General features: G+C 35.0%; 1 protein-coding gene across 5 annotated transcripts in view; it reads left to right on the forward strand.

Annotated features, from left to right (window-relative positions):
- Positions 1–26,605, forward strand: part of LOC125661583 (aminopeptidase N-like) — a 51,700-nt gene extending 25,095 nt beyond the window's left edge. For 3 of the 5 annotated variants that reach the window (XM_048893631.2, XM_056146209.1, XM_048893632.2), the window contains 16 exons: positions 409–563; positions 1,023–1,136; positions 2,804–2,938; positions 3,221–3,286; positions 3,485–3,550; positions 3,841–4,022; positions 4,884–4,981; positions 5,332–5,462; positions 5,970–6,025; positions 6,649–6,796; positions 7,776–7,852; positions 8,112–8,222; positions 11,233–11,400; positions 13,381–13,521; positions 14,293–14,374; positions 24,585–26,605. In XM_048893631.2, the coding sequence (XP_048749588.1) occupies positions 409–563; positions 1,023–1,136; positions 2,804–2,938; positions 3,221–3,286; positions 3,485–3,550; positions 3,841–4,022; positions 4,884–4,981; positions 5,332–5,462; positions 5,970–6,025; positions 6,649–6,796; positions 7,776–7,852; positions 8,112–8,222; positions 11,233–11,400; positions 13,381–13,521; positions 14,293–14,374; positions 24,585–24,740 (1,886 nt within the window). In that variant the 3' untranslated portion in view covers positions 24,741–26,605. Of the gene's footprint in view, positions 1–408; positions 564–1,022; positions 1,137–2,803; positions 2,939–3,220; positions 3,287–3,484; positions 3,551–3,840; positions 4,023–4,883; positions 4,982–5,331; positions 5,463–5,969; positions 6,026–6,648; positions 6,797–7,775; positions 7,853–8,111; positions 8,223–11,232; positions 11,401–13,380; positions 13,522–14,292; positions 14,375–22,659; positions 22,742–24,584 lie in introns of all 5 variants that reach the window. The other 2 variants (XM_048893630.2, XM_048893629.2) reach the window with 1 other exon arrangement.
- Positions 26,606–27,781: the final 1,176 nt, after the last annotated feature.

The following is a 27,781-nucleotide window of genomic DNA, read 5'->3' on the forward strand; positions in this document are numbered from 1 at the left end:
GGGAAAATAAATGCATACAGTATTTGATCGATGCGCATATACAGTGTAGTCTAAAATATTTCCGTATCGGTTAAACTGGTGACGTTCATTACGATCAGTTTTCATAAAATATTTTATCACCAACACGGTTGTTTATTGGTAATTTGGTAGAGTTTTCCTTTTTTAAAAACAAATCGAATTACATTGATAAGGACATATTTATTCCCCACATCGGGTAATTTTGGTGCGCTGGAAAATTTTGGATTGCTTTGCAAAAAGGCAACAGTCACCAAAACTAAAAACATCAAAATATCTTCTCATATGAATGATAGACTGAATGAAATGGCGACCAAAAATGAATTTGAAACAGAAAAATCTACTAGATATTCCTGACGCCAAAATTTACCCAATAAACGACATTTTATACAGATATGATAGCTCTACCGGACTTTGCTGCCGGAGCCATGGAGAACTGGGGACTCATTACATACCGCGAAACCGCCATGTTGTATGACGAGCACGAGTCGTCCGAATCTAACAAACAGCGCGTGGCTGAGGTTATTTCACACGAACTTGCACATCAGGTTTGTATCTCAGTGAATTGAGTAGCACGAATTAATACTGACACAGATAAGAAAGTTCTTGGTTGTCATTCATTTGTTATTTGGCTTTTATCATTAGATGTAATCTCTCTCTCGGGTGTAATATTTCACCCTTGATATATTTTAAACATTCAACAAAAATATTGGAGATTGCAATTGCAGTAAATCAAAATTCAGTTTTATTAATGAATCTCAGATTTCTTTAACATGCGAATTGATCGTCACATAAGGCGATTTAACCACTCTTAAACAAATTGAAAATAAATGTGAAATACCTTTTTATACCAAGTGATAATAATTATACTACAGAAGAGATGGGGATGTTTGCGGCGAAATGCTTAAAATTATTCAAGGTATATATTACGTGGAATATATTACCTACACCTCTAACCACACTAATTATTGATGTATTTTGTTTTTATTGCTATAAATATTTGATAGTGGTTTGGAAATCTTGTGACGCCGTCTTGGTGGGATGACCTCTGGCTCAACGAGGGATTTGCAAGTTTTGTGGAGTATATGGGAATCGAACATGTACACCCTGAGTGGAAACCGGTTTGTCTGTTTCATTCATTTATCTTTAATGTACATCTAGGTACATGTATCATTCCGAAATTAGATGTCATGAAGAAACTAGATTCAGACAGCGGGCCCAGGTAAATGTGTGGAAACTATACCGGCACCACAGGCCCGGGTCAATCTGTAGAAACTATACCGGCACCAAGGGCCCGGGTCAATGTGTGGAAACTATACCGGCACCACGGGCCCGGGTCAATCTGTAGAAACTATACCGGCACCACGGGCCCGGGTCAGTATATAGAAAGTATACCGGTACCACAGGCCCGGGTCAATATGTAGAAATTGTACCGGCGCCACAGGCCCGGGTCAATCTGTAGAAACTAAACCGGCACCAAGGGCCTTGGTCAATGTGTGGAAACTATACCGGCACCACAGGCCCGGGTCAATATATAGAAAGTATACCGGTACCACAGGCCTGGGTCAGTATGTAGAAAGTATACCGGCACCACAGGCCCAGGTCAATCTGTAGAAACTAAACCGGCACCAAGGGCCTTGGTCAATGTGTGGAAACTATACCGGCACCACAGGCCCGGGTCAATATGTAAAAACTATACCGGCACCACAGGCCTGGGTCAATATGTAGAAACTATACCGGCACTACAGGCCCGGGTCAATCTGTAGAAACTATACCGGCGCCACAGGCCCGGGTCAATCTGTAGAAACTAAACCGGCACCAAGGGTCCGGGTCAATGTGTGGAAACTATACCGGCACCACGGGCCCGGGTCAATCTGTAGAAACTAGACTGGCACCACAGGCCCGGGTCATTGGTGTTAAAATTCGTATTGGACATTTTCAATAAAAAATAGTAACTTTGTGGGTGTGACGTGTTTGTTGATATATCGGCACGTCTCATTAAAAAGAATCACTCGGATTTGTCCCCAGCTGAAATGCTGTGTGACAAATGTTGATTTATGTATATGAAGGTCAAGGTCATAGTATTAGGGGTTCTTTGTAGTGTTAACGTCTATCGTAACATGGTACCTCCTATTTGAGATATCCCTGACTCTCTCTTGTAATTTTCGGCGGTTGTTGTAGGAACAGTCTCTACGGTAACACTATCTATGTGAGATGCCCTTAGGTTTGATGGGGACTTTCCGGTTCCGAGCGCTCAAGCCATTACGCGACTCTGGGAGGAACGTGGGTGTATAGAGAACGCGCTGGGCATTGCATGTAATAAACGCGGTTAAAGATCATCTTCCTGTTCAAATCAAACGATGAGACATCTGATTATGATGTGAAATGTGAAATAAAATCCTCCATGTATTTCAGTGAATGACACGTGGAGCTTGATACGATCGGGGATCCAATTCACTCATTGAACTCTATATTGATTCAGTTACATAATTTACCACGGCAGTGTTTTATTGCTAAAGTTTTTGTATCATGGAAAACCTCAAAGCATGTTGCAAAATGCGAATAATGCCAAAAGCCTTGCGATTTTAAAAATGAATAAAATACCAGAACGGAATGAAACGATTGCAAACTTAATGGCTTTCTTTTTATGTTAACTGTTACATTAATGAAAGTTTTAAAGACGTGATACTTTTAGTGGTATTATTCTGCGTAGTAAGAAATCGACTAATACTATAATGTTACAGATGAGTTCTTTTTCTTACAAAATACGTACTGATTCTTTCCTCAGTTTGATCAAATCGTTGTTGAAGACATACAAGACGTATTCAACTTTGACGGATTGGTGACGTCACATCCGGTATATGTTCCTGTGTCTCATCCAGACCAAATTAATGAAATATTTGATAGAATATCATATGGAAAGGTATGTTCAATGCTCTACTCCTGATCATTATGTATGCAGCAAATGGACACACAAATAGAAATGGTCTACTGTTGTTCATATTAACTTATGACATAGCTCTTGTACACAATATACACATATGATGTTGATAATTAATACCACATCAGCACGAAGAGATTTAAATTCAAAAGAAGTTGTTATAAAATGCAAGACCAATTTGTAAAAAGAAAAAAGAATATTTATACTTGAAGTGTAAATTTGCCCTTCTTTAAAATTGATTATGTGCGTGTGTTGTACTTTTAGGGGGCGTCTATAATTCATATGATGCGGTTTTTCTTGGGTGAAGAAACGTTTAAAAATGGGTTAAAGGTATGCCATTTATCATTTTTGCCATATTTGAAATAGCATTTCATTTGTAAAAAAGACTATTTAACACGTGATTACGAAATTAATTTGAAAATTATGAATATCATGTGAAAACTTTACAACTAAGGATATGTCTATGATGTGTTTATTCAGTGTGCTTGTACGGGTATATATGTACGTGTATGCATTACAATATTTCAGCGATACTTGAACAACCTAGCGTACAAAGCCGCCTTTCATGATGATCTGTGGTATGCTCTTGGTAATGTGAGTATAAAATATCTTGTGTTAAGAATCGAATGATTCATCTATGAATTTGTTGTTTTTAAGAATTTCATGATTTTATCTATTGTTATTGTGAAGGGGTATTGAAGGTAGCCTACTATTATAACAATATTAGATATTTAAGCAATTTTCCACGCTACCTTTTATACAATTCCTGATTCCACGATAAAGGTATATTATAAAACGTGGAATAATAATTTTGACAAGTTCTCTCCTATTTCAAGGATAGCTTTGAATGGTAGCTGACAAGTAAAACTTCTCTTTACTTTCAGCAATCTGCTGTTGAAAACAAGAACTTAAATGTGAAGGAAATTATGGACACGTGGACACTTCAAATGAATTATCCCGTCGTCAAGGTTACTGTCATGGCGGACGGAAATGTTCGAATCACACAGAAAAGATACCTAAGAGACTACGGCTCCACGGATCCGGGGAAATACGTGTCACCTTTTAAGTAAGGAGAGAGCAGTTATGAATGGACATAGACATTTAGTTTAAAACAATTGCATTTTGTTGTCTTAAAACTATCTTGTGTTTAAAATAAATGACATAACTTGTGTTCGGTAAATTAACAAACAAAATAAGTAACAACAAAAAACTAGACAAACTAAAAACCGTTGTACTCACATATTCATGGAGATAACGAGAAATGATCTATCTCGTAAATCCTAGAAAGGATACAAATTTAAAGTAGGGCAAACACGGCAGGTACAAAAGAGGAGTAGAAATCCCCTGTTGACGGGTCACACCCGCCATCAGTCCTATATTTTGATCAAGGAAACAAAGTAATTCGTAGTCAAATTCAGTAGGTAAAGAAAAATCTAACATTTGGTATGAAACTCCTCAGGCAGTATTCGACCTAACGAGAGGTTGCATTTGCAAATATATTTTGCATACGTATATTATATGAATACACGATTTTAGATAATGTTAGATATAAATGAGTTATGTAATAGATAAAAAGAAAACAATTCGTGAAGTCATGGTATTAATTGCAATAAAACGTGGTCACGTGGGTAGAGTGTATGCACTGATATAACCGGTTTGAGAGTAAAAATGTCAAACCCATGTACTGTGGAAACTAGTACCGTGATACATGTAGTTACATCACCCAGAAAGTTCTCCCAAGATTACCAATCAGCAATGTAAGGTTCTATGATATCACATGCTGTATTACCATTTATAAGATGTGAATCCAATTTGATGATATTTTGTGAAAAAACAGAGGTATTATGAAAATCATAGTTTTGTCTAAAAATACACCAAGTGCAATTTTCAGAATTTTAAGAATCACGATTTTGTTTCTTCTTTGCAGTTACAAATGGGAAATTCCCTTCACATTCACGACTAAATCCAACCCCAAATTTAATGTAACTGATGCCGACATTCACTGGATGCATAAGACAGACCAAGGTTTATATGGTTTTGAGAATTTTTTTGACAGTTGTGCTTTCACTATTATAGGCGAGACTTTAATACTCACTACCGTGATCTATACATTTTATAGTGACAGTAAGAAAAAGAGAAATCCTTTCACTTTTTTCATAATTTAGTAATATTCAGTGAGGAATTAATCCTATAGTTTAATCAACAGCTTCTTTTATATTAAAATTCAAAGGAACTACCTGTGTCGTGTGTAAAATAACTTTTATTGCTTTAAGTACTGTAAAAGCCATGCCAACTTTACTGCAGCTACATGTGTAGTAAATATGAGTTTTTGTTTCATAATACATATATGTGCATATGTTAACATCTTATTGTAGAAATTATCGCATCTAACATACCGCAGTCTGATTGGATAATTGGTAACGTGATGCAGTATGGGTATTACCGCGTGACCTACAGCAACGAGAATTGGAATAGGCTTATTGAACAAATGAACCAGGATCATACGGTAAGAAGTGAATGGGCTATACGGGGATTTTCCTCAATGAATGTTTGCTGCTCTACATATTGAATCGCAGCTACCACATGAAATATTCCTTGTATTATATCATCTACATTCACAAATCATCTATCAATAACAGTCTTTTACCGGATCAATGTTTACATGTCATTATTAAGGAATTCATGTTTACGTCAAAATAAGGCTTACTTTGTATGGAAGGTTATTCGAACATAAAATTATCAATTGTAACTTTAGTGTACAAAATATGAAAATAAGGATGGAACGTCTACTATGTTGTTTTGTATTATCGGGAATGTATATCATATATAAAAATATCATTGTCATTATGAAGATATTTTTTCAGTCTGCGAAAGTAGACATTTTCTTTTCTAATTATGCACTGCCTTAATATTTCGGTTTGCTTTTCCTTTTATTGAATCGGTATAAAGGCTCTAAAGTACTTTTTCTAAATTGAAATGAAGAAGGCATTAAATGGTTGATATATTTTTTCAGGTTTTATATCCAACCAATAGAGCTCAAATTATCAACGACGCCTGGAACTTGGCTAAGTAAGACGGAATATTCTAACAGACTCACCTATCAGAACAAATCTAATGATTTCTTGGATACTATTTGAAAAAATACCAAATATTGAATGATTGAATAAAGTATTGGATTATGAATAACATGTTGTCAAAGCTCAGTTAGGAAGGTTTAATTCTTCATGCGTCCCCAAGAGAAAATCCCCCTACTATATCAAACCAGTATTACATGTAACACATCGCAATAGAATTTTGAAAAATTTGGAAATTGAAAATTTTGTGTTCCTTGAATTTAGATGCTTTGTTTTGTAAGTCTATAGGATGCCTCGTTATGTTTAATATACATCATCTATAAGATAGATATATTTTTGTATACGGCACTTGGCTCTCCTCCACACCTATTTCACAACAAAAGACACAGATTATACAAGTATAACGTGTCCATGAAAAACTTATTCGGTGCCAATTTTGATGCACCAGATGCGCATTTCGACAAATTATGTCTCTTCAGTGATGAGCAAATTTAATGTACAGGAATCATATTAACGAAATTACATCCCAACGAAACCGTAAAATCCTGAAAATCCTCGAAAATTGACGCCCACGAATTTAAATGATTCCACAATATTTTTCATGTCTCTATATTTCAGATCTGGTGATTTAGATATGGTCATTGCACTAAAAACCGTCAATTACTTGGATAAAGAGAAGGAATTTGTGGCCTGGCAGGCCGCTCTCCGTGAGCTGGGATACGTAGACTCCATGCTGGAACGGACGTCTTTGTATGGTCCATTCTCTGTGAGTATCAAGTAAATGTTACCACCAGAACGTTCATATGTACAGTGTACATGTGATTGGTTGATTTTATATTGTTTAACGTCCCTCTCAAGAATTTTGCACTCATACTGAAATGTCACCATTGTTGGTGACGGGCTATATGATTTAGGACTGTACTCGACGCTTACAGTCTTTGAGCACCGTGACCGTTAGTCTAATGGGTAAGGCGTTTGTTTCGCAACAAAGAAAACCATGATTAAATCCCCGCGTTAAACCTAAGACTTTCATATTCAAAATAGGTAGTGACTGTTCCCTCGTCGAGCGCCCGGTATTAGTAGTGAAAGTCACGGGTCTTTCGGATATGGCCTTAATAACGGAGGTCCCGTGTCACAGTGCCATGTAGGTGTTGACAAGAATCCTTTAATCCCATGAGGATACGGGTTAGAACAGGTCCTCAGTACCCCCTGCTTGTCGTAAAATACGTATAAATGGGGTGGTCCGCAAAAACCGAGATCCCGTGTCTCAGCAGGTGTGTCACGATAAAGATCCCTCCCTGTTCAAAGGCTGTAAGCGCTGAGCATAAGTTAAATTTTGCAGCCCTTCACCGGCTTTTGTGACGTCTGCATTTGAGTGAAAATTTTCAGAGAGCTACGTTAAACAATATACAATCAATCAATGAATAAAGAATCATTTACTGCTGCGGCCGTAACCGCCCTAGATTGGTCAAAATTTGCGGCACGTTACCTAACGTTGGTAACGGTTCTTGATGAGTGAAACATTATCGAATGAAACGGGGAATATCTCAAAAGTTTACATATAAGATGAAGATGTTTTAAAGAAGTGTGTGATAAATGTAACTCATTGATGATATTTATCATTTATAAAATCATTATGTTTTGTAGAAATAATCTTTTCACATTTTCACCTATGTAAAATTTCGCAATAATGTATCACTTTTAGACATTCCATTAAAACATTCCTTTGTATGTTTATTTTTCAGAAATTCATGAGGAATAAAGTCAGTGGCATTTTCAATCCATCCTCTTTGAGTAGCTCAAATATGACACATCTGGAATCGTAAGCATGCAAAGTCATTCATCTACCAAACTGAGTTTATTTTTTAAAAGATAATCTATTATAAAGCTGTAATCCAATCTCTTCTCTTTAAAATCCTTATATCGAATGCAATTCTATAGATTTCTCAATTCAACAAAGTTCTACTTTATGACCACAATATACGTATACAGGTATATAAATCGTACGTATACGTAAAATAACATTGCAATTTTTAAAGAAATATATTATATTTTGCTGAAAAGTCTTTAATTATATTTAGCTTTGTGAACACGCTGATCGCTGCGGAGGCCTGTAAATACGGGATACAGAGCTGTGTTAATGAAGCCTCCCGACTCTTCAACCTCTGGAAACAAACACCAAAACAAAACCCGTAAGGCATCAGATGCTGCTTCGTTCATGTAATGTCTGCTCTTTGTTGTGCCCAAGTTCATGAATATTTAACTCATGGTGTGGTAGTTGTACAAATCAGCGGACCTATACGGGAGAATTATAATTCTTATAAGCTCACCTTCAAGTGACCTTTTCTTATCACGTTTTGTCCGGCGCCCGTCCATTCGTCTCTCTGTTCATAAACTTCCAACATTTTCGACTTCTTCACCAGAACCACTCAACCAAACTTAATCAAACTTGATACATATTTGTCTACGGTAAATGCAATTCAAGTTTGTTCATATGAAGGGTCATGCTCTCTTCAAAGTGGGAATAATCAAGAAAAGGTAAAAATAGTGTTGGGTCATTTAATATCTTTTTCTTCACTGGGCCAGAAAAGATGAAATTTACACAAGTTTCCAGACAGAGTTTATATCATGGCCTCCGGGTGTAAGTTAGGAAACAACAGGGAATCACAATTTTGGAGATATATAGAGAAATATTTAAAATATTCCCAAGAACAACAGAGCCTTGATGAGACATCATGTGAATTTGCAAGAATCTCCAGGTAGTGCAGATTGAAGTTTGTTCAAATTGTGGCCCCCGGGTTAGGATGGGGCCATAAAAGGGGATTGAAGTTTTACATGCAAATATACAGGGGGAATATCTTTAAATCTTCTCAATAACAGCAGGGTCATAGGTACTCCTATCACGTTATAAACAAGCATCCCCAGGTAGTTCAGATTGACGTCTGTTCAAATCCTGACTCCCGGGGGTAGGGTGGGTCCACAATAGGGAATTTGATATGGAAATAGAGAGGAATCATCTTTAAAATCTCCTGTTCAAGAACAGCAGGGTATTGATTAGTCAAATTAATACGCACGCATCTGCAGGTAGTGCAGATTCAAGTTCGTTCAATTCAGGGGCACTGAGGGGTAGGGTGGGGTCATGATGATATCAAAATTTGAATGGGAATGTACAGGAAATCATTTCAAACAAAATCTTTCCAAGAGTAGCAGAGCCACACAATCATATCAAAAGGCAAAAGTTTCTAACCTCAGTGGATTCAATTTCTTATGCCATCGTGACAAAAGGCGGGGACATATTCTTTTTGTCATATCCGTTTGTGTGTTGGAAACCTTAATGCTGCCCATTACATTTGAATGGTGGATGATATGGGTCTCATATTTAATATGTGCATTTCTTTTGAATGAACATTCTTTTGGTACCATATTTTTAAACCTTGTGACCTTGATCTTGGAGTTTGACCTACTTTTAAGGAAGCTTAACCTAGGTAATATCTCCTGAACGTAAGGTAGGGATTTCATATCTTGTATCTATAGATTCCTTAAGGCAAGACCCAACATATCATGTCATGCTGTTTGACCTTGTGGTCTAGACTTCAGGGATGGACTCAAATTTCAAAACCTTAACCAAAACTTTAATCTTCTTCTTACCTTTGAATGATGACTCTCATATTGCAAACGTAGATTTCCTGTGACAAGCGCGTTTTTTATATTAAAGTTCTAACCTTGTGATCTTCACTTTGAGTTTGACTATCTTTTAAAGGGACTGACTCACGATTTTACCCAAAATTTTGTTTTTCACTTTTAATGATCAAAATCTACTGTCTAATCTGTTTGAAAGATTTCACATGAAAAAGGTTATACATCATCACAGAAGCTCATTTTAGAGAGTTTATTAATTGTTTTGTAAACATAGATTGTGATATGTTATTGTTTACGGATTTTTCAAAAGAAATGGATATCGATCTAAGTATTATTATATCTTTCATTTTTCAAGCATTTTTGGGGTGAAATGTGTCATCTAAAAGTTAAAATTTGTGACTATGCAAAATTAAGATGCATTGTATTACAAAATCAATATTTCACTTGTTTGTTTGTTTACATAAAAAGACTGGAGTCTTTGTTTACATAACACATATTCAAGGCTAAAATATTGCTTTCATTCATGCATTCAGAAGGTCAAAATGTTGGCTGTCAACATTAAATGAGTTATATTTCTAATGTTTAACATCAAAAATGAAAAATATTTTTATCAAAAATCGTGAACCAGTCCCTTTAAGAAAACTTAACCTAGGCAATATCTCCTCAACTATTTTGTGTGGGAGGTTTCTTATTTTGAATATAGATTTCTTATCACAAGACCTTACATTCATTCCATGATTTTCTTGTGACGTTGTGTCATGGTTATGTCGCGATCATTTGGAACTATGTTGGGACCGTAGTATGGGATTGAAACTTTTCATAATAATAAAGATTGGCCAAACATCTTATTCAGACCACAACAGCTGAAAACCAGTAGGGTCAATGTGACCCAGTAGAGCGATATGGCACATGGGTCTCTTGCACTCTTTGTGAAGTTATTTTTATCTTGCTTTATTAAACATTCGAAAACATATATTACACAATTTTCTCAATTTTACAAATATTAATTTAAAGTACTTTGCTTAAAACTTTCGCACACCAAACAAATCCTAATGCAAACACGTGCCAACCAACATTTTACAAGTTCATTCTAGTATTTGTCTTTTCTTGCTCTTAACTTCAATATACCAAAGTTTTACATATATGAATATAGTGCATCTAAATTAATGTTTTATTAAAAGTTCCCCACTTCGTACAATCAATGAATGATAAATGAACGTTTTAAAGACTTCAGAAGAGCAATTCGATGATTTTACCAAAATAATTGAAAAATAGTTTTTCTAGCTAAATTTGAAAGTTTCGAAGTCTTATAATATTTGCGGTTGTTTACTGCTTGCATAATGGTTTTGTTCGAGTTATTAGGTTTAAGTTTCGAGCTACGTATGCGCGCTCAGATGACCCAATTTATAACAAAGTAGTACATATTGAATCTGTATTAACGGCAAAATAATAATACCCTCATCCCTCGAATAAGATAACGTACTAATTGGATATTTTAAAAAATGCAAAATGGTTTGACTGTTAAGCGTCTAGTGAATTTGATACTTACGTATTGCGTTTCAGAATTCGATCATCTGTGCGTTTGACAGTGTATTGTACCGCCATCAAGCACGGTACCATTGAGGAGTGGGACTTTGCCTATAAGATGTATCAAGAAGCCAATGTCGCGTCGGAGAAATCTAGACTTATGGTTGCTTTGTCGTGTAGCAATGAGGTCTGGGTGTTAAGTAGGTAAGGTTTGTTTTACAACGTTGCTCTATTCTTATGTATGAATGACCTTCTCTTAAGATCCATGGATTTTAGGGTGATTAATATAGAGGTTGGGAAAACATAATTTGTGTTTCTTTTGTAAGAACATAACAATAGAGAATAGCTAACGAATATTTCAAATTATTCACATTTTCAATGTTTGTTTTGGGTATATGTAGTATGCCTATTACCTTTGATACATGTACCTTTGCAATATGTAACGATAGTCAATTCCTCGTGAATACGTTGTAGATGTAAACAATGCGCGTATGAATTTTGGTTAATATAGTTCGTCTATTTACATGTAAACGGCTGGGAATACCAACAGAAATGAGAGTAGAAATATAATTCGCTTTTGAAAATACACAAAGCAGTGAACTGCAACGCCCCACGCCGACATATTTTTCATGAAGCGCTAACACGCTTCAAAATATGTCGGCTTGTTGCGGCACAGTTTTACCCTCTTGTATTTTCAGAAAGGAAATATATTTTTTTAAATATACCGGTAACGGTAAATGAAGTTCATATTGAGGAATAGAAAAAGTCATATCTATTAAAAGTTTAGGATTACAACATATTATTCAAAATCTTATCAATGGAGATTATAATATGTCTATATGTATTATGTTTTCGTGGTATTGATTGTAATTTTAGTGTGAAATCTTCAAAAAGTTTTTTTCCGAGCTCCACGAAATCTGAATCCACAGCTTAAAAGATAATCCAAGGAGCAGAGCGGACAAAAAAAATATTTAATTTCATGATATCGCATCTATTGTATGTTTCCATTTTTTAAAAACAAAATGGAACGATGTGTTACTCGTCATTGGTCAAGACTTCACAACGACTCCATTGACAAAAAATACATACATACATATATACAATGTCCTGTATATACACATAATACATACATATATACAATGTCCTGTATGTACACACAATGCATACCTATATATAATGTCCTGTATTTACACATAATACATACATATATACAATGTCCTGTATGTACACATAATGCATACATATATATAATGTCCTGTATATACACATAATACATACCTATATACAATGTCCTGTATTTACACACAATGCATACCTATATACAATGTCCTGTATTTACACATAATACATACCTATATATAATGTCCTGTATTTACACACAATGCATACCTATATACAATGTCCTGTATGTACACATAATACATACCTATATATAATGTCCTGTATTTACACATAATACATACATATATACAATGTCCTGTATTTACACACAATGCATACCTATATATAATGTCCTGTATTTACACACAATGCATACCTATATACAATGTCCTGTATTTACACATAATACATACCTATATATAATGTCCTGTATTTACACATAATACATACCTATATATAATGTCCTGTATTTACACATAATACATACCTATATATAATGTCCTGTATTTACACACAATGCATACCTATATACAATGTCCTGTATTTACACACAATGCATACCTATATATAATGTCCTGTATTTACACACAATGCATACCTATATACAATGTCCTGTATTTACACATAATACATACCTATATATAATGTCCTGTATTTACACACAATGCATACCTATATATAATGTCCTGTATTTACACACAATGCATACCTATATACAATGTCCTGTATTTACACATAATGCATACCTATATATAATGTCCTGTATTTACACATAATACATACCTATATACAATGTCCTGTATTTACACATAATACATACCTATATACAATGTCCTGTATTTACACACAATGCATACCTATATACAATGTCCTGTATTTACACATAATGCATACCTATATACAATGTCCTGTATATACACATAAAATATACCTATATACAATGTCCTGTATGTACACATAATACATACCTATATACAAGTACACTGTTCAGTACTTTATGCATTTATGTACTCTTTTCTTTAGGTATTTACAGTACTCGTTAATTTCCTCTGAAATACGGAGACAGGATTCCACTTCCGTCATTGTTTACATCTCCGAGAATGCGATTGGGCGTGGCCTAGCTTGGGATTTTGTGCGCGCGCATTGGAATAAACTACTGGAAGAGTGAGTATACTAGCATATAGTTAGGATGATTTTGAATTTTAAAAAATGAATACTGTATCCTTAAATGGTCATTACCAGGGTATAGGTATGGGGTGTATTGGTGTAAATCTCTCTCTTTCTCATTCTCTCTCTCATTCTCTTTCTCTCATTCTCTCTCTCTCTCTCTCTCTCTCTCTCTCTCTCTCTCTATACAGTTTCAGCTGTTTGTTTCTATACCAATACATTAAAAGTTTCTGAACTGCGCGTGTTAACAATCAATCTAAAATATATGTACAACAGTTTCCACATTACAAACAACGCCCTGCTTACAATACTTATATTCAGTATCGTCATGATGTATTTGAAATGTGAAAGATATTGAATACATAGCCCGCTTGTTCATGTATCGTTTATATACATATGACATTTTGAAATGAATTCATGAGGCCTTTATTAGGGAACATGACCGATTGAATCATAAAGATCGTTGAACTTCATTCAATGTATGACTTTAATATACTTTTACAAATAAACAACAGTATTAAGCATTAAATTATTTGGAGAACAATTTATTTAAAGGGAAACTGTGGCTTAAATATTATTGAATACACGTCATTGATTATTATTGAACAAAATCATGAAATTGTGTGGTCAGCGATATACTGTTTTATTTCAGAGGAAAGATTGAAGGTTTAACTTCCCTAAATATACAGTACACCATACCAATAATGAATATGTATTGTATTTTGGCAAGTTCACGAAATTTCATGTCCATCTGGTTCATTTTTACAGACAGGGAAGTGTCTTATATAGATTTGCTCGTCTTGTTTCCGGAATTTTGAACAAATTCAACACAAGATATGAATTAAAAGAGGTAATTTACAGGTTATGTTGACGCGCATGCGCATGGCGTAAGTAAAGTTTGCTTTTGCTTGCATACATGGGTATCCCGTATTACTCAAGGTACTGCTATCTGAAATGGGCGACTGGGAGCCCGAAGAATATATGCACCTGCGCTATATCATTCCTTATGTTTCTCCATCATTTCCTTTTACAAAATGACCGACATTTGAATCTCCGAAAGAATTTTTCACATTTTGTTTTAAAAAAGACACTGCTCAAGGATCTTACTCCATTTATATTCTAATACTACCAGGTTGACAAAATTACACGTGTTGATGCAATTTATCTGACGTCAGTGTAGTAAAAAGTGCATAACACATGTTTTGGAAATTTTGGAAATTAATCAGTGATGCAAATGTTAATACTCATTAAAAACTTGGTTAGACCAATGCGTATTGGAATTATGTTTTGAATGTGTTTTTTGGAAACATGACATTCACGCTGCTAATTGATGAATATTTAAATTTAAAGTATAATTGGAAAATACTTTCTCATTCAATAAATGATTGCTAGTTCATAAAACGGACAGTGGGTCATGTCTTTAACAATTCGATTATCGATGCGACAAATCAAAGAAAGAAGGTCTAAGCAGCTAGTGCCCAGACGTCTTATTTCTATCACTAGTGACTATATCACCATGCACTGTATGTTTATCAATACGCTTCACGTTGCCTTTCAGAATTTGCATTTCTTATTTTCCACGCGAGCGATGAGCTTTCCAAAAAAAAGCAAACCAAAAAAAAAACAAAACAAAAAAAAACAAAAACAAAAAAAACAAACAACAGGACAAGGTGAAAATAACGAACAAAGATCAATAGCATATTTCCTGTAAAGATTACAAAATTAAGAGTAGGACAGACATATACATGAACACGGCACCCTAAACATAACAGAGGTGGTATCAGGTGTCTAGGAGGAGTAACACAGGTGGTATAAGGTGTGTAGGAGGAGTAACAGAGGTGGTATCAGGTGTCTGGGAGTAACACAGGTGGTATCAGGTGTCTAGGAGGAGTAACAGAGGTGGTATCAGGTGTCTGGGAGTAACACAGGTGGTATCAGGTGTCTGGGAGTAACACAGGTGGTATCAGGTGTCTAGGAGTAGTAACAGGGGTGGTATCAGGTGTCTAGGAGACGTAACAGAGGTGGTATCAGGTGTCTAGGAGGAGTAACACAGGTGGTATCAGGTGCTAGGAGGAGTAATAAAAGGGGGGGGGGATCAGGTGTCTGGGAGGAGTAACACAGGTGGTATAAGGTGTCTAGGAGTAGTTAGAGAGGTGGTATCAGGTGTCTGGGAGGAGTAACACAGGTGGTATCAGATGTCTAGGAGGCGTAACAGAGGTGGTATCAGGTGTCTAGGAGGCGTAACAGAGGTGGTATCAGGTGTCTAGGAGACGTAACAGAGGTGGTATCAGGTGTCTGGGAGGAGTAACACAGGTGGTATCGGGTGTCTAGGAGGCGTAACAGAGATGGTATCGGGTGTCATGGGAGGAGTAACACAGGTGGTATCGGGTGTCTAGGAGGCGTAACAGAGGTGGTATCAGGTGTCTAGGAGGAGTAACACAGGTATCGGGTGTCTAGGAGGCGTAACACAGGTGGTATCGGGTGTCTGGGAAGAGTAAGAGAGGTGGTATCAGGTGTCTAGGAGGTGGTATCAGGTATCTAGGAGGAGTAAGCATCCCCAGTTGACCGGTCAAACTCTATATCTTGTCGAAAGCGTTTTACAGCCCATTCCAGAAATTCTCACTCGTGTGGAGATGTCAACAGCTGTAGGTGAAGTATCATATAGTTTTGCTCTATGCATGGCGCTTAGGGTCATAGTAGTGATATGGGACATCCGTTCTAAAACTCGTATCCATGCTGTGTACTTTCATCATCGGGCATTAGGCGAAGGAGTTGTCACGGCCTTTGTAAGGTGTCTTAGGGTTGATGCAGCACTGGGGTTGAACCCAGGCCTCCTGGTCGCGACGCGAACGCCCTAGCTAATGGGTCACAGTGGTAGTGCACAAAGTTCAATGTCACAAAGTTCAACATTGAGGTCAGTTAGGGTACTGCATATTTACCATGACGTGTTGAATACCAAAAATAATGTGTTTTGTAAAAAAAAAAAAAAAAAAAAAAAAATCAACGACACACTCTGTTTTATAAAGTAGTTTTTAATAAGATGAATAACAAGGGCAAAAAACAAAAAAAACAAAAAAAAAAACCTGTAGCTAATTTTTCATATACTATGTTTATTCATCATATTTCAGTTATATCACTAAAAGAGCCTTGACTAGGTATCCATTCGTTCTAGTGCGTATAATACAGTAATCACATGGATTTTTTTTCATGTAGTTTTCAGTGATTTTCAAGGGATGTAACTCTTTCATGTCTATACTATCTTAAAAATGACGGAAAACTCATTTGTTTGGACATATTTTTATTTAGAGTCCATGAATCCGCCAAATATGAGAAAAATCCTCACGCCACTACCCTTCATACTCTGAGGAAGTTCCTGTTGGGTAGTTAGAACCGTAGCGGTGTTGGTTCTTTGATGTGCCAACGTCTGCTGCGATACAGGGCCTCCGCTTAGCGGTTATATCCAAAATTCAGAAATTATCCTATGGATCCAATCACATAAAAATAAATTTGTATTCGTTAGGTAACCCTGAAGTTTCCAGTTCATTTTTTATGCAAATTAATATCTAAATGTGGAAAGGACTATTTTGTGGTGGAAGGTGTTTTTTTTTTTATATATATAAACGAGTTGTAACTTTGCATGATTTTGCCCTATCAATTTCAAAAAATATATTACCAGTATTTATACCCCAAGATATGTATATCAATTTTGTATTTTTTACGAGTAATAGAGATTTAGAACTAATATGGGTGTTGTAAATTCATTCATTGTGTATTTTGTTTCAATATTCAGTGCCATGACCAAGCATTCCAATATTTCATATTATACATGTATAATATAACATCTATGTTCCATCTTAACTTCTGAGGCAGAGTATATTAACATGTGTTAGTACTTGTAGAATATACTTTAAGCTCCATATGCCAATATATTTATATTACAAATCGCATTTTCCTCTATGAACCAACCAATTTCAGCGCGCGACACAATCCGTTCACATCGACTATGAACGGATTATGAACTAGCTTAAAGCACGCGACTGAGAGAGCGTAATGATTTGAAGAAGAAAAATAGAACAACTGTTACAAAGATCTCGCAAGTCACACCTTTGGATTAAGATTGTAAACTTACGTGGATTATCTCCAACCTCCAAAATACAGTGCACCTTGCAATGTTGATAAAAGGCAGGTTGAGACGAAATGTGACGTCATGTCTATGTGTTGTCATACGTCACAATAACAACTGTGACAGAGGAGTGGAGTTCGTTTTATGCAACAAAATAGAAGCAATGTAAACAAAGGGTGCTTTACTAAATGAATATAAATATAAGAAATGAACATCACTTTTGAGCTGCTAGCGCAATTCACAGAATTTGACTCAAATCCAAATCCGTTCATACTGACCATGAACAGCTCAAAAGTGATGTTCATTTCTTAAATGATTAAAATTTACGTATTGTAAGTGAAAAAAAGCATTATTCATAGATTTTTCAATCTACATTGTCAGAGACATGGTGTATATTGATATAAGGCAATTATCAATTTTTTCTCACTTAAACCTATATTGTGATGGCACAAACAGACAGAACTAGTTTTCGAGAATACGTCAAAAGTAGGATGATTTAAGCGTAAAAATATTAAGCTAACATACAGTAGCTTAATATGTTTGTAACAATTACTACGCCCTCCCCAATATCTCTCTTAATTTCCCTTCAATAGGGAAATTAGAAATGTGTTATCCCTTGAAGGTCTTTCTCTAACAGTTTGTGTTTATGAAATATTCCCATGTTAAATTTATTTTTAGCTTCGGCCAAATGAGCACCTTTGGTAGATTGATCATGGGTTTGTTGCGTTCGGTGAATACCCGTTTTGAATTGTATCAGGTAACATTGAAAATCACTTCATAGAGTCAAAATCTCGCCATAGTGTTTATATCACGCCATAGTGTCAATATGACGTCATAGTGTCAATTTCACATCATACTGTCAATAACACGTCATAGTGTTAATTTCACATAATAGAGTCAATATCACGTCATAGAGTCAACCTCACTGCTTAGTGTCAATTTCACATCATATTGTCAATATTCGTGTGAATCATGTCCTTCAAAAAAAAAAAAGTAAAATAAACTCGGATCACCTCGATCAATTCCATCAATATGTAACCTCGGATGTCAATCGGATCACGCGCTCGTCTTTTTCCGTAATCCGATAAGAAGACTCGGATGTGGATCGGATCAGGAATTGCATCAAATCGATGCATTTCTTCGCCGGAAGCGCGTCCGTGGATGAGGTGAAAAGGCCAGAACCGAATCCCTGTATAATGTGTTATTTAGATTAACAGGAACTACGGACAGCTCCCGCGAAATATAGTCCATTTTAACATATGCAATGTAACACTCTCAATGTTTGCAACTGTTTCTCTTTGAGATTGTTTTTTTTCGAAATAGAGGGCTATTTTCTAAGGCAAACTCAAAAAATTCATTTAAAAACATATTTTGATCACTACTTCCTGAAAGTGAAAGTTTTTCCGGGAGAGTAAATAGACGACCGCATTGCAAATGTTAGACGCAGCTACATATCACTTACCGTCTTACATCCGAGGTTAGATGTAGGGTACTGGAATCTGCTGAAGTTTGCCAAATGTCAAAATTGTATGAGAGTTTTACTCGAATTTGCATGGTTGCCTAATTATTTATATATCCCTTATAAGATAATACACAATGAGTGTAACAAACATGGCTAAATATTTCTAACACGCGAAGGACCCGCATCACACAGTAAACGAAAACACAAAAACAAAACAACATCATATTGGACTGTTATGTAACAGAAATGTCATAAATTTAATTTTGTACTGCTAAAGATGAATATTCAAACTTTATAAATTTCCTTGACATTGTCGACAACATTTTGTATGTTTCAGCATTAAATAAAATGTATGTCTTCCGTCTGGGTATATCACATGGGTGTAACACGGATTATCTGATTTTTCTTTTCGATCTAAACAAACGTGCTGTCACTCTAACACTTTGTGGAGATTTTGACGCTTACGTACATGCACGTGTCTAACTTAACCAAAACGTGATCCGTTGCTGGTGTGAGTTGGGAGTTTAAAAAAACTTCTGAATGATATTCTGATGAAGAGAATCAATGCTGTATTGAAAAATATGGGATATGGTGTATTCCTCTCGATGACCAGAAAAGAAGTCTTCCATTCATCATGGATATCACCGACACCTTAGACAAGAGTATATTCAACAAAGCACTGGTCAACATAACTTTTTTTTCCTGTGGAAACGCGCAATGACAATAATGTAGAAATCACATACATGTACATGTAAGCATGGACGTAAATGAGCATTTAATGGTAGCCTATCAGTGACTTGGCGAGGCTTGATTCCAAGTGATATAGCCGTCGATGTATCTGTCAAGACTGGTGTTGCGGGGGTTGTCTTCTTGGCAGTTTTGAAACGGTCCTTCGTGTGCGACAGTTGAATTGTTCGATGTTACTTGTATCGCGACGTACATAATACTTTTGATCTTTCAGTATGCAGGCATTCGTCACAAGATTCCAATCGCTTATGCCGGAATGAATGGTGTATTAGTCAATACGTATCGAAATCACGTTACTTCCTGCTAATAACATTTGTATCCATGACACGTATTCGGTCGTTTTCTGGAATTCTGGAAGAGTTTAGTATCGGGAATTTTTATTAGGACAGATACGGTACATCTAACAAGTTCAAATACTGTGTTTTATATCACGTGCAATTCAAAGTATTTAACAAAAGGGTAAGGGTTTAAACTGATGTAACATTATATAGTCTATAAAATAACTGAATGTATTAAACAATTTGTATCTAAAATTACGTTTTATTTGTATAAGTTACCCTTAAAAGAGGAAATTGTGTCGTCTTGTGTGTGTTAATGTATGTACGAAAGTGTCATTCAAATACATAATAGTAATATAGCGTAACATTATAAAAACAGAAAGATGAAAAATAATCATTCATTTTAGATTCAAGCAAAGAAGTTAGTGATTCTGAATGAAATTCAAAGGGCAGCAACGGAAATTAATCGAATATTGATTCTATGCTGATTGACTTATGACGTGTTATTGAAAAGAACAAGAAATCAGAATGTTAGAGAATCACGTATTTGTTTAGTAAGGTGAAGCACTGCACTGCCCTGTGTCCAGGCACTGAAGTTGTCGTTCCTTCCCGGTAAAAACATACTAGCGTTAACCTTTGACATTGTGTTATTAGTTTAATGTTCAAATTCTTAGCGAAAGTTTCGAATTTTGGACACATTCTAATCAATAATTTTTCTCTTGGGCAGGAAGCCTTTACAGTTTCGTGAGATGTCAAAGCTACAGAAAATTTGATAAATTTTTCTCACATTACCAGTATTACATTCATTTTGCAAAACGATTTTCCTGTTTATTTCTTTAGTTATCTAATACCATTTTAACATATTTTTGAACAAAAGAAGAAACCAAATTAAATACTAACCAAAAAGCAACAAACACTAAAAAAAGAAAAAAAAAAAAAAAACCTGGACAGACAAAAAAAAAAAAAAAAAAAAAAACCAGCCAACTAGCAAAGTACGAAAGTAAGCCTGTTTCTTCTTTATGATATTTATTATTGTTCCAGTCGATGCTCGACTGTATATGGAAAACCTGTGAAAGCATGTTTTTACATATTCTATAATTACATGCATTATAACAGCAGGAGGAATTCGTGTTGAACAGACACATCAATGGAAGGACAATTCTGAATGGCTACCTCTCCTCGCCATACATGTACACCCACTCCCTCCCTCCATATACATGTAGTTATCAATAAACTTATTTCTACCATATGCTTTGTGTTTGTGTACGCTAAATTATTGTTGATATTATTAAAGTACCGGTCAATCCACTAGTTGAACATTTAATAGAAAGTGGGTGAAAGGAATACTTCCTATTACCAGCCCATCAGAGTTATCGCGCTTTGATGACTCTTGCGCGTCAATGAAACAAGTCTCGCGAGCAAGTGCGAGATTACCGGGACATAAGCAAAACGTTGATCCCCCCCTTTTATATATAATTTTATATATATATATATATATATATATATATATATATATATATATATATATATATATATACTGTATACAGACACATAGATTACCTCAGGTATTGTACAATATATATACTGTATACACACATAGATTACCTCAGGTATTGTACAATATATATATATATATATATATATATATATGGTAAAATAGCCATTAGTCAAGTTACATTTAAAAAATCTAACACTAATATATAAGACTAATGTGTTTTTGAACGCCATCACATCTGTTTCAAAAATCGATGTTTTATATCCGATTTCCATCGACATATGTAATTTTTGAAATAGTTTAGATGAAGTTCAGAAACATAGCAGTTGTGTTAATTAGTGTTATAAACATCTCAAAATTAAAACAAAATTGCAGTTTGACAGATGGGTAATTTATTTTCTAATATTAGAAAAGGAGGGGGTGGGGGGGTGTTACATGTAAAACTTATACTGTACCAATTTATACTTACAAAGTTCATGCCATATGAACCTGCACTAATTGTATGATAAAATATCTTCATAGTCTGACAGAATAACTTTAAAAGCATATGAATCCCCATTATTTGCAAGAAGATTTTGTTATGTTGGATGTGCATAGGTAAAACCTTTACAGTTCTTCTTGCAGTTGATGTTTTATATCGGTCAAATTTAGCAAATTCAGTACCTATGCTCCCTCACATAGTTTAATAAGTTTGTCTTTTTTCTTGTTAAAATAATTAAATTTTTTTAACTTTAGAATTTTGATCAGTGTTGTGTTTTGCAGTTGATTATAATTCGTATTCAATGTCATATTTGTTTACGTTGTCCCGGTAGCACGACTTTACGCGCCTTTAATTTGAAGAGTTCCACTAATGGAAATCAAAAGTATTAAAACATTTGTTCAAACGACGCTTATTTCGTGGGGGTGGGGGGATGGGGTGAGATATTTAATATGCACTAGAGGCCTGTTAGAGTCTTATCATGAAGATAAGAATTAATTCATCTCCATCAGCACCAGATTGATTATTTAATCACGTGATTGTCTGTTACAGGTATGGTGAATCGTCATTTCAATTTTCTCGACTAATATCTGGAGTGACCGCAGCATTTAACACTAATTTTGAACATTCTCAGGTACAAAACAGTTCATTACAGCTACTGTAAATCACCTATTATTTGAGAGACTTTATTTTCGCGAGATAATGACATCGTGATTTTTGCGAGACATATTTTCTGCGAATCATTGAAATGACAATATGTGGTACTATTATATATATGAGTTATGTCCCTTTTCTTGTAATGGGGGCCTGCTGATGACCGTGAAAACTAGTTAGTGTCCGGTTATTCTTTGAACAGATATAAAGTCCATGAGTTGTTTAGTTTTTATTCTAGAGTCAGTATATCGACACCGTCTGCCTCTACGGCGTTTCATCTAAAATATTGGTATGGATAGCGCAACTGATTTTAGAAAACGGTAAAACATCCGTCGCAAACAATACTAAAATAAAACGATATCGGGCACGTCTTCTAAGAATTGAAAGCGGAAGTCACAATTAATGAATCGGTATCAGTATCCCTAAAGCAGGGGCAGGTAACTCTGATCTATCTAAAGATTGTTTCAATCTCTACCCAGTGTTGTCGGCCTTGACATTCACATATACCTCATTCAACGTCTTAAAATTAGCAGTGTTACTCAACGTGTAAATCCACTATTTCACGTTTAATAAAAACATAACTAAGAAATAGTTTATGAAATATCAGGAAAATATTGGGCAAGTAACTTACTGTAGTTTTTATTTCCCATTACAATACATATCTACCTATGTAGTGCAATCAAACAATATCCACGTTTCACGACAATTTGATGCTTTTTATGTCACAGAAAGACTTCTTGACATATACTTAATACTGATTTATTTATGCAACTGAAGTCGAAATGATATCTTATTTGAGCATTTTCTCCGTTTTACAAGAATCTTGAAAAATCCCCCAGACCTGTGAATGTTAGGAATGATAACTCTGAGTAGAGAGTGGGTATGAGTATGAAAAAAGGCAAATGATTTCACACGTTTAAGTATAGTTTTAAGTGGGAGTTATAGTTATATTCCAATTGGTCTATTTTGAGTTACGCGTCTTGATATGTTACTATAAGTGCGCTCCAACTTTTCATATGTTACGATATGATCATTTATATATCTGTTTACAAGGAAGTTTAACTTATTAATATACGCGTTGAGAGGATCTGACGCCATTACATGTAAATAAAGTTCTCGCGAATAAATCGTGATTTACAGTATTTAGTCGAAAGTTGCTCAATATAATGAGTCTGTACTCACAGACGCACTAGACGATAGGTGCTTCCTAGGATTTTCCTGAACGTGTAGCATCTACAAGTAACATACGCGGATATATTCCATAGAATCCTGCTCCATGTGGGAAGTTTAGGCAATGTTATGAAGTGATGGGAATTTAGGTGTGATATTTGTCTGTGACGTATACGCATGAAATGCTTATCAAAAACCCAGGTATTTATATACGCATGCGTGTGAGTGTCACGGCATGTTCTCTGCGTAATGTTTACATGTAGGAAGCTTGTGTACTTTTATATCTCTTGGATTTTGCATCTCAATATTACATCACTAATTACTATGATAACAATAATTATTATCTGATTGAGGAGAAGTTTAAACTTTTGAACAATAATATGATAAAAGATTAAAAATATATTTATCTCACCCTCTCATATATATATATTACAGTGAAACTTGTCTCTGCCGGACGCGCTTCTATACAATGATTCGGTTTAGATGATATTCGACATTCAAGATATGTTTTGATATATTAGTTCAGTACGAATTGTACAATATTTCGGATTGCATAGCACTCGACATAGACGAGTAATGCTGTATATCTTGTATAGGCACTACCTACATTTATTTATTTATTTATTTTTTTTTTTTTGTTATCTCTAAAACAGTTGGAAACCTTTCTGAAAGAAAATCCAAATATGGGATCTGGGACCCGTGCGTTCCAACAGGCTATTGAGAAAACCAAGAGCAACATCAACTGGATGGACAAAAACTACGATATAGTGAAACAGTGGTTGGTGGATCAAGGGTTCCTTAATGTGTGAACGATGACAAGGCGGGTCCAAATGTGGCGAAGATAGGACATATTTTTATGTTTTGATTTAAACCCTGGATGAAGTGTATTTATATGATAATGTCATATAAGATAAGGAATAAATTCCATTATTTTTTGTTGGATTGGGGTATACCACCAAAAACAGAAAGATGGAAAACTTTTCATCATGCGCTACCCCCCATCCGACGAAAGAAATTTATGAATTCTTTCCTTAACTATTTTTCATGCATTACATATGTATGCCAAATAATTCTTAGGGCTTTGACACATAGTGCACAAACCGAAGGCACTAAAACCTTTACATCTGTTTTAGCATAGTGCACACAAGATGTAACGTTACAATCATTATGCTGACTGTTAATATACTATTTTTTAGATATTAGGGATCGGTATTTACGTCTCAAAGGGACATTAAAGGGCGATAACTCTGAATGCGGGTATCTAATATGCGATATCGATTATTTCGTTATCTTAATGATGCATAATTATGATTAAAAAATTATGATCTGTATTTATCAAATGTTTGGTCAAGCTTTCTTTATAACGGTTATAGTAGCTTTTGATAACCTTTAAGATATATACATATATATTTATCCATGGCAAAATAGATTACGCGTTCACATGGCAAGTGACCCTCGGAGCTGTTTTGTTTTCTGATATGAACAGTATAAACAAGACAAAAAAGTAAAGTTCCGTAAACGAAATAGTGATAGTGTACATAAATCCAGGCTCTATGCGAAAATCAAACATAAAGGAAAAACTAACAGAAAACATATAGATACTGTATACAGATTTGGTCAGGAAACATAGGATATTTAAACATCATATAGAGAGAAAAATCGTGATGTGGGGATCTTTTGATTAGAGAACGCACTCGCATAAAGCTGGATTGAAATGGTCTGGGTTTTTTGTATTATTATCATTTTTATGTTTGACATATTTTATTAATAAAATTAAGCTGGATTGAAATGGTCTGGGGGGTTTCCTATTATTATCATTTTTATGTTTGACATATTTTATTAGTAAAATTAAGCTGGATTGAAATGGTCTGGGGGTTTTCCTATTTGTATCACTTTTATGTTTGACATATTGTTTCAATAGAATTCATTGTCTAAATATTATCAGATTTTCTATCCTCTCGTCTTTTTTAACTGTTTTACATTGATAAGATTTTTGAAATTAGATGAGGAAAACAACAACTGTTTATTCCACACCGTTAGGATGTAGGTGATGTTTTACCCATAACACAGTTTATATTACATGTACATGAATTATATTTCGTGTAAATTTCTGTGTAGTCTATTTATATCTCCAACGTACAATACCAGTGGCGGATATAAAGTGGCGTCCCCCCCCCCGTAACCACAATTCTTGGATCTGCCGCTGAATACGAATCTAAAACCAACAACGATAGCAGGACCAGGGTAGGACGGTTGACACCGAGAACAGTTACAGAAATAGTACTCGAGACTTTTCATTAACGTCACGATTACGGCAACAGAAGCTGACAAACTCGGCAACGGGTACCACTTGGTAAACATACTAGCCACACCGGCAACAGCGTCCGTCGTCAAGCGTGTGTATAATTATGAAAGTGTGTGTTTGTGTGAAAGGTCGGCAATGTATTGTATAGAATTCATAATTCATTGTGTATCCTATTTAACTATTATACATGTAGTTTATATATATTTGAATAGTTGTATGATATATTCAGATATATCTGGATCTGCACTGTGCGTGCGCATTGTGTATGAACGCCATCACAAAATAGCTTTGTTGAATATTAACAGAAAAGATGTTTGCAGTGCTGTAATTTCTTTATCATAAAATAAAGGATTTTGTTTACAAATACTATACATTAGTTAATGTCATTTATCTTTCACGTGTGCGTTTTGCATTTTGCGAAACAACAGGACTTTGGTGCAGACAAGAGTAATTTAAATGCGGTTCAGATGACCCGACAATATAATGCCATTTACATTGTACTAGATATTTCGAAAAAAAAATAATTTGATGTCGTGATATAGAGACACACAGACGTGGCGGGAACCAATGGTCCCATACGTTTTCAGATTCTATTAAAAACCGCCGTCGCTGTAACCGCTAATGAAACAATTATGCTTAAGGATACAGAACATTACATTACATATCTGTATACATTGCAATATAAACCGTTAGTGGTACCCCCACCCCACCCCTATGAAACAATTGTATCATTAAGCGTTCCACTTGCAGAGTTGTTGCTTGATACCACCAGAAATTTGCAGTCCAAACTGCTAATGACACAGAACGTTGCAATAGCAACGCTTAATGATACTTTGAATCAATAAGTTAACATTAACTTTATTTTTTTAGTTATTTTGTTGACAATACTTTTAAAATAATTATAATTATATCGACAGTTAATTGTCTTTACATACATGTACTTTTTCCACATGAGAGGAAAAATGTTTGTTTTTTTTAAAATTATTGAAAGGTACCCATAAGAAAAGTAAAGAAATTGATGTTAAGTGCTGAATTTCTCATATATATATATAATGTAATTATCTATAAAGAATGTAATTATCTATATAGAATGTAATTATCTATATAGAATGCAATTCTCTATATGCAATGTAATTATCAAGAATTTGAAACGAAAGTACACATAATTAAGCATTTATGATTAATCATTAAGAACTGATTGCTTGGGTTATTTTGATTGGACGCCTTACCAACAGTATATGTGTAGATGTATTTCAACCAATACATATAATGCGTATGCGTTAGTACTGGTAAATGAATGGCGCGGGTCGGGTGAAAATTGTCTCTGCTTGAGTATCATACACATTGTATTTAACTGATGTTTTAAAATAGGAGATTATACTTTATTAGCGATAATTAATTTAAACAAGTATATCCGAAAATTATCCAGATAAAAGCAAATGGAAACGGAATAAATTATACTTTTGTACATCCATATACTGAGATGATCAAGAAAAATCAAAGAGGGGGGGGGGGTGAGCAGTTGCAGAATTATAGGGGAAAGCG

The sequence above is a fragment of the Ostrea edulis genome, chromosome 8, assembly GCF_947568905.1.
Source record: "Ostrea edulis chromosome 8, xbOstEdul1.1, whole genome shotgun sequence".
NCBI classification, from domain to species: Eukaryota; Metazoa; Mollusca; class Bivalvia; order Ostreida; family Ostreidae; genus Ostrea; species Ostrea edulis.